At 28.5% G+C, this 15,094-nt stretch overlaps 3 protein-coding genes across 3 annotated transcripts, besides 3 other annotated features; 1 reads left to right on the top strand and 2 right to left on the bottom strand. All coding sequences in view use genetic code 12, as the record gives it.

Annotated features, from left to right (window-relative positions):
• Positions 1-126: 126 nt before the first annotated feature.
• Positions 127-3,144, bottom strand: CD36_86890 (uncharacterized protein ydr089w homologue, putative; the record flags this gene model as incomplete). The annotated part of the gene is made up of 1 exon (XM_002419544.1): positions 127-3,144. The coding sequence occupies one exon, from the start codon at positions 3,142-3,144 to the stop codon at positions 127-129; it is 3,018 nt and encodes a 1,005-aa protein (XP_002419589.1).
• A 5,485-nt stretch (positions 3,145-8,629) lies between these two features.
• Positions 8,630-8,875: a mobile genetic element.
• A 52-nt stretch (positions 8,876-8,927) lies between these two features.
• Positions 8,928-10,420: a mobile genetic element (partial gypsy-like Pol ORF).
• Positions 9,075-9,290: a mobile genetic element (truncated).
• Positions 10,421-10,590: 170 nt separating the features above from the next.
• On the bottom strand, positions 10,591-11,568 carry CD36_86880 (phosphomutase, putative; the record flags this gene model as incomplete). Its single annotated transcript, XM_002419543.1, has 1 exon — positions 10,591-11,568. The coding sequence occupies one exon, from the start codon at positions 11,566-11,568 to the stop codon at positions 10,591-10,593; it is 978 nt and encodes a 325-aa protein (XP_002419588.1).
• Positions 11,569-12,982: 1,414 nt separating this feature from the next.
• Positions 12,983-14,932, top strand: CD36_86870 (protein phosphatase regulatory subunit, putative; the record flags this gene model as incomplete). Its single annotated transcript, XM_002419542.1, has 1 exon — positions 12,983-14,932. One exon carries the CDS (start codon positions 12,983-12,985, stop codon positions 14,930-14,932), a length of 1,950 nt encoding a protein of 649 aa, XP_002419587.1.
• Positions 14,933-15,094: the final 162 nt, after the last annotated feature.

The raw sequence follows: 15,094 nt of genomic DNA, 5'->3' as shown, positions 1-15,094 counted from the left end.
ACATAAATATATATAAGAAAGAAAGATAAAAAAAAAAAATTGTCATTAGTAAGAAGAAATCATGAATTGAAAGACAAAAAGGGGATGTGGGATGTGGGAGGGGGAAGGAAAGGCAGGTATATATCATTATATACATCCAATTAATAAAACTCCACTCCAAATACAACAAATCAAATTAATCAATAATCCACCCCAAACAATCAATATATGAAACATTGGAGGTTGATTAAATCTTTGAATCAATAAATTAACACTAATTAATCCAAATATTAAACTTGTTATAATACCTAATGTTAAAATTACAATTAATCCAATATTATCTCGAATAAGAAATTGATAATCAATATCACTACCACCACCACCACTGTTAAGGTCAGGTTTTTGAAGAATTGACATGAATATACCTAATTGAATTCCTGATAAAAATAATGAAATGATATTTAATGTGAAATAAATATATGATAATGTTTGATCATAATTGAATTCATAAAATAATTGATAATCATTTCTTTTTTGATATGATGATGATAATAATTGTGGTAATGGATCTTCATTAATTGAATCATAAGTGGAGTTATTATTATAATGATAATAATTAGAATCAGAACCTTTGTGACCAAGACTTTGATGATGTTGTTGATGATGATATAATGATAATAATTTAGTATATGGATCTAATGGAACTTCATCAAATTCATCTTCTTCTTCATTAGTAAGGAAAAATGGATTTTCATAAACTTTATTATTACCATTAGCAAAAGGTTTCTTTAAATAGGTGGTATTGCCAATTGTTGATGCGAAAAATTTATTTTTCCAAATTAATAATTTATCAATAAATGTTGGGATAACATAATTATGATTATGATTATGATAGTTATTATTATTATTATTATTTTGATGATATAATTTCCGTTGTTGTTGATGTTTTAAATGATGAATCAAAATATCTTCATCTTGATTAATTAATTCATTCAATGATAAACTAATTTGATCATCAACATCGTCATATCCATCATATCCATCATAACCATAACCATCATCATCATAATCTTCTTCTCCTTCTTCGTCAGTACGTTTTGTTCGTTCAAAAATACTACTATTTCTTCTTGAATTTGATTGTAATTGTAATTGTAATTGTCTATCTCTCCCCAAAGGATCATTAAGAGGAGTTGATAATGAACAAAGTGACATTTTATGATTCAAAATATTTTTCGATTTTCTTTCAATTAATTCATGTTCTTGATTGGTTTGATCATTAATAGTTTGTAAATCTTCAAAATTTTTCAATAAATTTAAATTTAATAAATTATTATAATGATTATTAATTAATTCACCTTGAGGAATAATATTATAATAACATGATAATTGATATTGATAAAAATTCAATTGTTTAAATAATGTTAAACTAGGATTATTATTTAAAATTGTTTGAATTTTTTTAGGTAATTTTCTTAAATTATCATGATGATTTTTAATAATACCTCCACCAGAACCACCACCAGTAGCACCACCACCAGTAGCACCATTTTTATTGTCTGGTAAATCAATTTCTGTGATTAAAGAATTTTCAAAATTAGATAAATTTATATCATTTGATGAAATTGTAATATGTCCATGAGGGAAAATATCTAATTGATTCAATTCTTGTTCATTGAGAAAAAATGTTAAATCATTAACATATTGTGATTTATTTGTTGTCATAATATCACTATCTAAAGTAATCAAATAATCATTATCAATTGAATCATCACCAGATGATTTATTGTTTGTGGTGCCAGTGCCATTGCCATTGCCATTGCCATTGCCAGTGCCAGTAGTTTTACCATCAGTATAATCACTATCTATAACAACACTTCCATTTTCATCATTTTCATCATTTGGTTCAATTAAATATCTTGATCGTTTACAAAATAATTTTAAACTTGGTTTAAAATCATTAGAAACAATAAAATCAATAGTTTTCTTGGTTAATAAACTTGGTGAAGACAATTTTTGGAAAAATTCTAACAATTCTTGTTTATAATTTTCATTTGATCTATCATTTAAATGATAAATTAATATTTGAACAATATTATTAGGTAATATACAATAAGAAAATCGTCTTAATCCACCAATAGGAGCCACTATAATTGAATGATCATTATTTTTATGAGTTAAAATATAAGCAGGATCATCATCCAATAAATAATCTCGAGTCAAATATGTACATGAAATCCAATTATCATTATCAGAATCAGTATTAATTGGTTTCAATTGATAATATAAATTGAAATTTATCTTTAAATCATTAATTGCATCTTCATGAATTAAACAATGAATATGGAAATTCTTTTTCAATAATAAACTCAAATCATACCATGATTCATTTGAAGTTGGAGTTTGTTGTATAGGTAAATTATTCAGAGTGGTAACTCCATTGGTGGTGGTGGTGATGGTCGCAGGTTTTGGTGGCAAAATTGAATTCTGATAATCTGAACTTGTCATAATTGTTGAAGTTATACTAAATAATGAATTATTTCGCCTTAGATTTGCATCATGTTGATTGTGGGTTTTATTTTGAGTCTGACGGTATTGTTGATATTGCACTTGTTGTGATTTCCGTTCATATTTAATAATATTGATCAAATTAGTTAATTTCAACGTTAATGAATTTAAATTTTTAATTTTGGAATGATCTAAATAATATTGTTTTAAATTTAATACAAATTCTTTAGCTTGTTGTTTATGAGGATAATATTTTAAAAATTTTTTGAAAATCTTTTTGATGGCAATTTTTTGAATAATGATAAATTTCGAAAGATTTTTCAATTCAATTGATAATTCAATAGTTTGATAAAATAGTTCATCCAATTGAATCAATATAGTATCAATACTACCACTGCCACTAGAATTGTTGTTGATAAATTTAAATTGATTTTCAAGACATATAAATTTTCGAGTTAATTCACCATATTTAGTTTCAATAAATAAATTTATATAATCAAAATTTTCAATAAATGATTGTTTTAAAGATGATAAATCATTATTAGTGGAACTTTTCGATTTAGTGATGGATCTAATTTGACTTTTCAAATTATTATAATCTAAATTATAACTTTTCCATTGTGGGATTGATAAATGAGGTAAATTATCACCAAATTTCATCAATAAGTAATTATAACTGGTATAAGTATGTGTGTACTGTGTGAGGTTGAATCTATGAGAATATTACAATAATTGAATACAAAAAAAGGGGGGGATTATTATATCCTTGGAAGTAATTAATGAATAAATGAAACAAAACAATGCCGAACAAGATGAAAATGCAATAAAACAATCAACAAGGATAACAATGCGATAATGAAATAGTGAAAACCCCAAAAAAAAAAAAAAAAAAGAAGAAAAAGTAATGCAATTAATGAATTAATGAATGAATGAATGAATGGAAAAGTTGGGTGGCGTATAGTAAAGTCTTAAAGATCTTATAACTTATTGTAATAAAGGATGATGAATAAAATGATAAACGAAATAGATTAAAGGAGGACGGGAGGAAGGGAGGAAGAAACGAATATCGGACAAAATGGAATCTATTTATATAAGAATGAATTAATTAATTAAAATGAGGCTGAAATGAAGAAAATGGAAATTATCAACTTCTATCAAATCAATCACAAAATAACAATAAGTTTCAGTGAACAAAACAAAAGGAACTGGAGGGTAGGGGGGCTGTAAAAAAAAAAAAGATCTAAATAATCCAAGATGGGAGTAACAATTATTGGTTGATATATAAACAAGGGAGGGAGGGGGGATACCTGTTGTTGTTGTTGTTGTCTAACTCTTTTAATTAGGAGAGTTAAAGAGGAAGGAAAAGAAAGTTAGGAAATTAATTGTCGTGGTTATATTGCTGTTGCCAAATATTTGATAAACTTGTATAGTATAGTATAGTATAATATTATACAAAACAAAACAAAAAAAAGGAAAAAAAAAAAAAAAAGGAAAAAAAGCAAGTAAAGAAATTTTTTACAAAAAAGAATATATTGAATCAAGATTTACATTTACTTATATATATATATACATATGTATGTACATATTATTTCTTAAGAAAACAAATATAGAGATTATAATATATATTTACAACTTAGTGCTGGTAATAATAATAGTTGTAGTTGTAGTAGTTTGTAAATAGTAGTTAGCTTAGCTTAGTTTAGTTTAGTTTCATTTTCTTCTTCTTACAGAAAAAGAAAATTTTTTTTTTTTTTTTTAGTCAAACAAACATATTACACAAAAATAAACTTCATATTTTTTTTTTTTTGTGTGTGTCTGGGTGTGTATATATATATGTGCATGGTTTTTGTCACACGACCGTTTAGTATCCTTCATCAATTTTTTTTTTTTATTATCTTTAACCAACTCATATATCAATAATAAGAACCAACACACAACTCAGACCCTAAACCCAAAAGAGAACTTATGTTTCATATACTTTTAATTAACTTGAGTTTTTATTTTTAAACTTTCATTGATATAACAATAACAAGAACTTTCGTACTTCTGCTCCCCCTTCCCCCTCGTTCACATCCCTTATAGTTAAGTTTTGACCCAAGGCGGTACCACTACTAGAGAAACTACTGGGAAAAAAAAACTAGGAATATCTGATTTATTTGAACAATTCTAGTTCTGATTGGCAGAGATTTTGTCACATTTGGTATAACACTTAATCAAACAAACTAATTAATCTGAATGCACCATGAGTTGTATACGATAAGCATATTTCATTGGTTGGTTGAAAAAGTCACACTAACGGTTACTAAATACGGAATTGAGCATTAAAGGGAGAAAGACAAGGGGAGTGAAGGGAAAAGAAAGGGTGATAACAACAACAACAATTACTACTACTACTACTACTACTACCCTTTTCGTTATTGTGATTAATTATTCTTATTGTTGTTGTTGAAGTTTTGTGTTATATCAATTGGGGTTTTTTTTTTTTTTTTTTTTTTTTTAGTAAATTTATTTTTATTGTTATCTAATTTCATTTCTATTCATTTCTACTACTACCAATTAATATTGCCAAAAAGAAACCAAACCAACTAATTGGGAGATATATTATCTTACTCTTATCGGATTTACAACTAAATTGCACAAAAGACAAAAGAAAGGAAAAATTTCTTTCATTCAATTCCCATAAATCCACAATTCTGTTATATGAATTTAGTTAATAGTCTTGTGGTAAAAATTAAATTTCAATTCCCAACTACAAATACTAGAATGTAACAGTGAACTATAAACTATAAACTATGAACTATAAACTATAAACTATAAACTATAACTTACAAACCAAATCTTAAATATACAAATTTTGTCTTTGGTTTTGAATACAAAGTAATAGCATAAAAGATAGAGAGAGAATGGGGTGGGGGGGGGGGAACCAAGCATCCAGGAGGAAATAATTACCGAACTTCTTTATTATTCTTTTAGATATTTATTGTTAACATCTTGCATGTACATGATATTGGATAGACATATACATACATACAATAGAATACATCTTCAATCTAATTTATACAATTAACATCCTCCCCCCCTCCTCCGAAATCACCACCACCTACATTGCATTGACATCTACTCAAGGAACCCACGTGGTTGTGAATATTATTCATAACTATAAACCTAGTTTAATTATGCATAAATCAAATATGAGTAAAATGAATGTCACACGAGTTTTGACTTTTGCTATTTTCTTTTTTTTTTTTGGTTTTTGGTTTTTTTGAAAAAAAAAAAAAAAAAAACCAGAATATTATTGTTTTTACAATACCCAATTTAATAATAAATAATAACAACAAATAGAGTATAATAACTACTATATATCAATCTTAATTACAACTAAGAGATATTTTCTCATATTCATATTCATTTTAACTTTAACTTTAACTTTAAAAAGTTTATTATTGTAAGCTTGAATTAATCAATGACCAGTACTTGTAACTTGTACTGGGTGACATTCCCCGTAATCATGAACAACAACAACAACAACAACAACAACAACCTTAGTGGTAACAAATATAATATAATTTTAAGGCGGGAGGGGCGTGAGGTTGGGGGTGAGGTTGGGTTTTGATATTTGATAATATCATTATTTGTAGTATAATTTAAAGAAGTCAAAAAAAAAAAAAAGTTTCAGAATATTTTCTTATTACTAAGTGGGTTCTTTCTTTCTTTCTTACATTTACTGATTATTATAATTAGTTCTTTCGTTAGCGGATTAGTAGATTTATCTATCTTTGTACCTTCTATTTCTTCCCTCCCTCCCCTCCTCCTCCTCTTCCTCCTCTTCTTCCGGTGAAGGAGCGTTTTATTCTAATAGTTTCTTACTTTTTCAACATTTTTTTTTTCTTTTTTTTTTAGTGCCGTTTGGATCGGTAATAACCTGTCTTGTTTTTTTTTTTTTTTTACTTTTAGTTCTTCACAAAAACTAGTTACAAATCACTTTTTTGGTTTCAGTTTTACAAATAGAGTTTAATAAACTTTACTTTAAAGTTAAGTATGAAAAAGAATAACCATCACAAATTTCAGGATTGAAACCTTTAATACATAATTTGATATAAAGTTAATATTCAATATGACCCAATACTACTACTACTACTACTACTACTACTACTAAACTCTATTAAGGTTTTTAAAGAATAGAAGGAAACAACACCAAGAGCTCAGATCAAGTCATTCATTCATCAAAAAAATGTTGGCACATTTGAAAACTTAAAAAAAAAGTTACTACCACCATCACTATATTAGTAACTTGAAATAATCTTAAATTGTGCAGATATAAACTCATCTCCTATAATATTTGTTATCTAAGTCGTGTTTAGTTCAAAAGTTTTCATGAGGTCTGGTCTGGTCTGGTCTGGTCTGGTCTGGTCTGGTCTGGTCTGGTCTCGTCCAATCCCGTCCAATCCCGTCCCAAAAAAAAAAAAAGTTCTCTATGCAAGTCTAAAACTAGATATCATTTAGACAATCGAATGGCAATAACTCCGAGATAATGATTGTAACAATTTTTTGTTTTTTTTTGGTTTTTCTTTATAAATCCGATCCCACTATGACTATCTATTGAATTATGGAATGTCCTTTTATAACTTTACCTTACTTTGAACCCTACCTTGTAAATATATATTATTAATTATTGTTTCCTCTAATCGATCTTCCTACCTTTCTAAAATTCTAAAATTCTAATCTTCTAAATTTCCTTCTCTTTTTATTACTTCCCAATATTATCTAACATACTCCTAAAAAAAAAAAACTATTTACCTTTGATGAGTAACGTTTAAGATTTTGTTTTTTGAAATATATTGCAATGCAAAATCTATTTCTTCATCCTCTATTTAGTTAAATCTAATCTAATACAATTTGATAAAAAACTTGAAATTTCTTGAGACCATTGTGATTGTCATAGTATTATGATTTCAGATGAAACAAGTTTCAGACTTATAGATATTTTATATATAAACTAACTAACTAACTAACTAATACATATTTAGTTTTTATTCAAAAAAAAAAAAAGTAAGCATTTACGAGATGAAAGGTAACAAACTTGAAATAAAAAAAAAAAACGATTAACGATTAACCACTATAACTTGTTTCCCAATTTGGAACAATTATACATATTTCAATCTACTCTACTTATCAACGATTTCTAGTTTGTGTTAACCAGTAATAATAATAATAATAATAATAATAATAATAATAATAAGAGTGGTAACCAACCCTTTTACTAATGGGGGATTAAGGATTCTTGAATAATTATATTTCCCAATTTTGATCGGTTCTCAAACAAACAAACGAACGAACAATCAATAGTTAGTATATATAAACTATATTATATAATTATTCATTATTATTAATTCAAAATCTGTCACTCATTGCATCTATGAATAATATTATGTATTAGGCTTCAAATTCTAAGCGAACAACAACAACAACAATAATAATAATAATATCAACCAAACCATGGGGCCAGTTCAAATAAGAAATTCCTCAAAAAAATTATTAAACTTTTACAATTCATGCAAATTCATGTAACAAAAGACATAGAACAATTATTGAAAAAACAAAAGTTTTGAATAATAATTACACGTCACTGTTGTTGTTTTTTTTCCTTTCTTTCTTTCTTTCTGGGGTAGTTAATAAATAACATTAGATTACATTGTGTGGTTTTTATCTTTTTTTACACTTTTATTATATAGATGATAAATACTTTTTAAGAAAAGGCAAGATTTAATGTGGGGGAGGCGAGGGGGGGGAGGTAATATTCATCTTCTAATTATAATAAAAAAATAGGATACTCTAGTTTATTTTGGAAAACAAAGTTATGAAATAGACGAAACTATAAAATGAGGTTATTGCAAAAAAAGAAGAAGAAGAAGTAGTGCAAATTTGATTAAAAAATAAACTTTCATACAAATTCTCCTCCTCATTTCCTTTTTGTTTTTTTTTTCTCTCTCCTTGTTCCCCACAACAACAACACACCCTCTTTCATCTTTGTTGTTGTTGAATTCTTCATATATTAATTAGTCCAAAGTAATAAGGTTATTGTTTACCTCTTGAGTAAATTTTTTTTTTTTTTTTTTTTTTTTTTGGAAAAGCATCATACCTGGGGTATTTAATTGGTACCGTGGTAGTGAAATGAAGTTTGTATTATATTCAATTGAAGTACCTTTGGGAATTTATCTTCTAATCGACTATTAAGTGTATGATATAAAAGGTTTTAATATGAAAAGTGAATAATGTTCATTAGAGATAAAGTGTAAGTAAATTAAAGAAGAAAATTGGACATTAAATATGTCTAATAAACTGAAGGGTTACAACCTGGGATGTTGTGGAGGACCGAAGTTCAGAATAAACAGGGGATGATGATGGAGGATACTAACGAATTTTAATAGTTACTCAAAGTATTGGATAGGGTTATCGTTAAAGGAGTAGCAGAATTTCAAGTCATCATGATGTATCGTCGTTACCTTGATCATGTTTCCGTTAGAATCACGAATGACATAGGCATTGCTTTATGCAAAATGAACAAAACGAAAAGTAGTACTGCAAAAATGAACTGTACTGTCTTAATGTTTTAACTGACAACTATAAATAGGAGACCAATTTCTTTGAAGTTGGTATTATCTTAGGATTTTAGATAACTAACTTTAATATATTTATTTAACTTATATATATATATATATAAAATTTCATAATGTCTACTACAAATTCAAACTCAAATTCTACTTTTTTGGAACTTTTCAAACTGCTGATCAAAATGCCTCATTCCACCTTTCCCAAATGAAGCACGTTTGTGAAACAGTTTTCGTATCAGATTGATATATATATATATATATATATATATATGCAATTCGTCGAACCCGAATATCGTTGTGCTTATCGACATTAACGTTCAAACCATCCAATTTGGCAAGTCGTATTTGGACGTCATCGTGGAGATTCTATTTCAACTGCCCTTCTTTCCATCTAAACTCGTTTGACCAAATAAGTAGTGAATTGGGACAGATCGCATGAAATACCCATCAGTAAATAATAAAGTGTCTTATTGAAAGTGGTAGGGGGCATAGAGTTGTAGATCATGAGATCATGAAAGCATTTAGCTAACACCAGAGGGCCCATGTGGTAAAGTACGGGATCAGTCATGGATTTCAAGATCTTCTTGACCAATTTTTTACATAATTCCACTCCATCATTAGACATAGGATGGTGTGGAAACGTTAGCAAAATTGATTTTGATATCAACATTAACACAAAAAGGGTTTGGGTTTGGGTGGTGGGTGGCCTGTGAAGTGAATACTGAACCGTTATCCATGATAACCTCAACTGGTATCGAGTGCACTTGACAAATGAGATTGAACAACAGAATTACAACACTGGAATTGGATGATAAACATGGCAAATTATAAAGCAAACCAAAGATATAATTGACAGCATTAAGATAGTAAGATTAATTATTACTAGTTGGTAGAGGACCAATAAAAAAAAAAAAGCAGGAGGAAGTTTTGGTTGGTTGGTTGGTTGGTTGATTGGTTGGTTGGTGCTAAAATAATTCCCAATGATTGGTTTCAAAAAAACTACTAGATAATTTGACACCACAGGACAATGTCGAAAAACGTTAGTACAAATGATTTTATGGTCCGGGTGCCAATGGACTTTAGAAACAAGATAATAATTTATTACTCGAATGAAGACATGATGGTGTGATCATGAATGCTTTTTTCACCGTCTCGGTCAAACACTTTTGCGGTAACATCGGGGACTACCTGTGTTGAAGACAAGACGATGTGAAGTTGATCATGGTGTAGGACAAAATGAATCTGTTGGGAAAGATTCAGTGGAGTCTAAAAAGTTGTTTGTTAATTCGAGTTAATTGATTATCGGTAAGATTTTCAATATAAATGAGCGTTGGAGATGGAATTGGTTATATTTCCAATAAAACTTCAGTAAACCAGTGAATAATCATAATTTAAATAATTTACCTATAAATATCTATCTATCTATCTATCTATCTTTCTATCTATGTATTCTAGTATACATATATATATATATATATTGTCTTTCTATAACATTTTATTCTTTTAATTTTTGGGCAACTTTAACTCCCTTAACAAACACAGGGATCATACCACCAGTTCCAATAGCAAATGGACGATGACCCAACACTAATAATTGAGTACGAATTGATCCACTATGACTAGTAATACTAACAATTTGATCAAATGGATTGTCATTGAAAAGTTGTTGTAATCCTTTATTTTGTCTAATTGCTTGTTCAGCTACTGATTCACGCCAATCAGATTTCCAATAAATATCTTCTTCTTCAAAATCAGATTCAATTATAAATCCTAATGATTGATATTTTTCAATAATTATTGATCTTGTTGATCGTTTATCACAAGTATGATCACCAATTGTTTCACGCCAATTTTCTTGAATTAATGGTTTAATTTTTTGTAAATCAATTATATTATTCCAAGTATTAATTAATGTATCAATTGATCTTCTAAATGGTGATGTGAAAAATTTTGTTGGTATAATTAATTTTTTATTTTTATTGATATTATTAATAATTTCTTGATTCCAAGCAATATTATTATCTTTAGCTTGTTCAATTCCTAATTCAGTCAATTCAGGATCAGGCCCCCATACAATTTTACCATCAGTATTTAAATGAGACCAATAATCATCCCAAAGTTGTGGGTTTTCATTATGTTTAACATTATGATATCCTTGACCATGTCTAGCTAAAAACATTAATTTATATTGAATTTCATTAGAATTTACTTGATTGTTTAATTCATTCAATTTTTTAATGATATCATCCCAATTGGGAATAATTCCAAAATGTTCCTTTATAGTATCAAATTTAGTAGCATCAGTTTCTGGTAAAGATTGTTTGAAAATTCCTGGAACAATAGAAAATTCCCAATATGATTTGGTTTTATCTTCTTGATAATATTTCAAAAGAAGTTGTTCATATTGTTGTCTATCAGTATCTGAAATTTTAGCATCTACTACGTCAGCTTGATTAGGGATATTTTTCGACATTATTGTTATTAGGTGTAGTTGATAAAATGATATACAAAAAAATTGAAAAAAAAAAAAAAAAAAAAAGACCAACTAACAGTTTAAATACCTTTTGAGGTTTTAGAAAGGTGGATGGATGGATGGATGGATAGGGGGGGATAACTATAGTAAGTTTTTCAGATATAGCACGTTGTCAGTGTGGTGACTTAGAAGAAGTTGAGTCAAACTCAACTCAACCCAACCCAACAACTCAACGCAAAAAAAAAAAAACAAAAAAAAAGATGCGTCACCTGGTCTCTCTCCCATCCACCCACCCACCCACCCACGCACAATTCTTCGAGATCAGATCGGTCCTATGTTGTACCAATTTAAGGTCTCACTTTAATTAATTGATGAAATCCTGCATGTAGCCACACATCCGGTTTGTGTTGAGCCGTGGATGGGTGGGAGGTTGCCAAATTTCTGGTGGGAATCAAAATTGGTGGTAGAGACAAATACGGTTCATCTTTGTTATAAAGAAGTTTGATTTAGATAGATTTGATGACAAAGAGTAGAAGTTTCGTCCAAAGTAACCTGTTCACCTAAACAATCAGCTCCCCCCCCCCGCTAACCATCTAAGACCTACGTCATAATTTGTTCAAGCTAATCTATTGGTCAAACAGGAAACCAATTTCAGGTTCTTCCTTTTTAGTTCCCACAACTTATGTCAATACATTAAGGCACCATTAATGAGATTTCTTTCTGGGAAATTTCAAGTGAATGGTGTTTACGACACACGACACTATTAACAAATACTTTTGTCTAAGCTACAAACAAAAGTTATGTTTATACCAAAGAGATTGGTCTATATTAAAACACTAAACAATATTAGTACCAAAAAATAGGCACCACCCAATATATAGTATGCGTTGAATAATAAGCTTTTCATTTCACCAGTAACTTTCTAGGGTATATTAAATGTCGTCCAGGTTGGCAACAACAACAACAACAACGAACCCTCGCGACAAGAGAGAATTCAACTCTGTACTAATATTAATATGTATGTACGTGTACTTCTGACGAAAAAAAAAAAGGAAGAAAAAGACAAAAAGAAAAAAGAAAAAAAAAAAAGGATTTCGTTGCGTTTTGGGAGAATTTTGATCAAACCTATTTTGACTTCAACAATCAACCACTACCATCACCACTACCATAACAACAATAATTTACTCATTTCATTAATCAATACTTTAACAGATTTATTCTACTCCCCAACTGTATTTATCTAAACATTTGTATTTTTTTTTTTTTTTATCTTTCATCTTTCATCAATTGCTTGTGTTCAGTTTCCTTTAGTTTTTTTGGTTTTTTATTTTTTTCCAACACGTAAGATTATCAGGCATAATTTAATTTCCTTTCCCATAAAACAAGAGAAATATCAAGAGCATTTACCGGAACCATGAACGATTTTAATGATGATTTGTACCCATTAGCTTTGTTAATGGATGAATTGAAACATGACGACGTTTCTAATAGAGTAGAGGCCATGCAAAAATTGGATACCATTGCTATTGCCTTGGGACCAGAACGAACTAGAAAGGAATTATTACCATTTCTTAATGATGTTGCTCAAGATGATGAAGAAGAAGTTTTTGCTGTTTTAGCAAATAAATTGGGTGAATTTGTTCCATTAATTGGTGGTCATCAATATTCTGAACCATTGATTTCTATTTTAACTATATTGGCCTCGATGGAAGAACCATTAGTTAGAGATAAAGCCATTGATTCTTTAAATAAAATCAGTTTAGAATTGAGTGATGAAGAAATCAATGGGATTTTCTTGACTTTAATACAAAATTTGAGTCAAGGTAATTGGTTTCTGAAGAAAATTGCTGCTTGTGGATTATATCAATCGGTTATTATTAGAGTGGATGCCATTACTAGACAAAATTTATTAAAATTGTATTTTAAATTAGTTACCGATGATTATCCTATGGTTAGAAGAGCTAGTGCCACTAATTTACCACGATTAATTGATTTATTGACTGAATTTACTGAACATCATCCTAATGATGTTAATAAAATCACTAATGAAGATTGGGAAATAATTTCAAAAATGTTTCAACATTTAATTACTGATGATCAAGACCTGGTCAAATTTTTAAGTGTTGATGTTTTAATTTCTATTTTAGAATTTTTCGGGAAAATTCATGAATATAGTTTTAATGCTGATTTCTTATCTAGTGCATTGAAATTAATTCAAGATGAAAGTTGGAGAGTTAGATATACTGCTGCTGATAGGTTTAGTAAAATTGCTCGGAATTTCACCAACAATGAACTGGATTTATTCCAATTGATTGATCCATTTATTTCTTTAATGAAAGATCATGAAGGTGAAGTTAGGAAAGCAATTGCTAAACAATTGCCAGTTTTTTGTCAATTATTAGTGAAATTTCCTCTGACTAAAGCCACTATTTTAAATAAAATTGTCCCCGTGGCTAATGAATTGAGTCAAGATCCTCAAGAAAATGTTCGTGCTTCATTAGCTTCCACTATAACTGAACTTTCACCAATTTTAGAAAAACAGGCCACTATTGATAAATTATTACCAGTGTTTTTAATTATGTTAAAAGATGAATTCCCTGATGTTAGATTAAATATTATTTCCAATTTATCTGTCGTTAATGAAACCATTGGTATTAATTTATTATCAACTAATTTATTACCGGCAATCACCGAATTAGCTCAAGATCATAAATGGAGAGTTAGATTAGCAATCATTGAATACATTCCTAAATTGGCCAAACAATTGGGTGAATCATTTTTCAATGAAGAATTATTATCATTGTGTATGTCATGGTTATGGGATCCAGTTTATGCTATTAGAGAAGCTGCTGTTAATAATTTAAAAGAATTGACAGTTATATTTGGATCAGAATGGGCTCAAGTGGAAATAATTAATCGATTATTAAATCAAGGTGATAAAATTGTTAATGATGATGATGGTACTGGTAATGGTGAAAACAATGATAATAATAATAATAATGATAAAGTTGATTATTCAAATTTCATTATCAGAATAACTTGTTTATTTGCTATCACCAGTTTAATACCAGTTATTGATTATAAAGTTTTAATTGATAAAGTATTACCATTTATTAATGGATTAATTAATGATTCTGTTCCTAATATCCGGTTTAATGTGGCTAAATCATATTTAATATTAGTGGAATCATTAATTAATAAAAAGAAATTGGGTCAACTACCAGAAGCAAATGATCAAGAATTGAAAAAATTCATTGATTCACAAGTTTTAACAAATTTACAAAAATTGGAAAATGATGATGATGTTGATGTTAGATTTTATTCATTGAAAAGTATTAAAGGTATTAATGAGATCTTGGCTTGATGTTTTTTTTTTTTTTTTGATTTTTGTATAGTTTATTAAGTACATAATCTATACAACCTCTCCCCTTCCCCCTTCCCTTCCCCTCCCCTTCACATCCAATACACACACACACATACGTACATACATACATTACATGCACATATTTTCAACCAACTAATCAAC

The sequence above is a fragment of the Candida dubliniensis genome, chromosome 3 (genome assembly GCF_000026945.1).
Source record: "Candida dubliniensis CD36 chromosome 3, complete sequence".
Classification (NCBI taxonomy): Eukaryota; Fungi; Ascomycota; class Pichiomycetes; order Serinales; family Debaryomycetaceae; genus Candida; species Candida dubliniensis.
The sequence above is the reverse complement of the archived record's forward strand: the minus strand, read 5'-3'. Positions and strand labels throughout refer to the sequence as shown.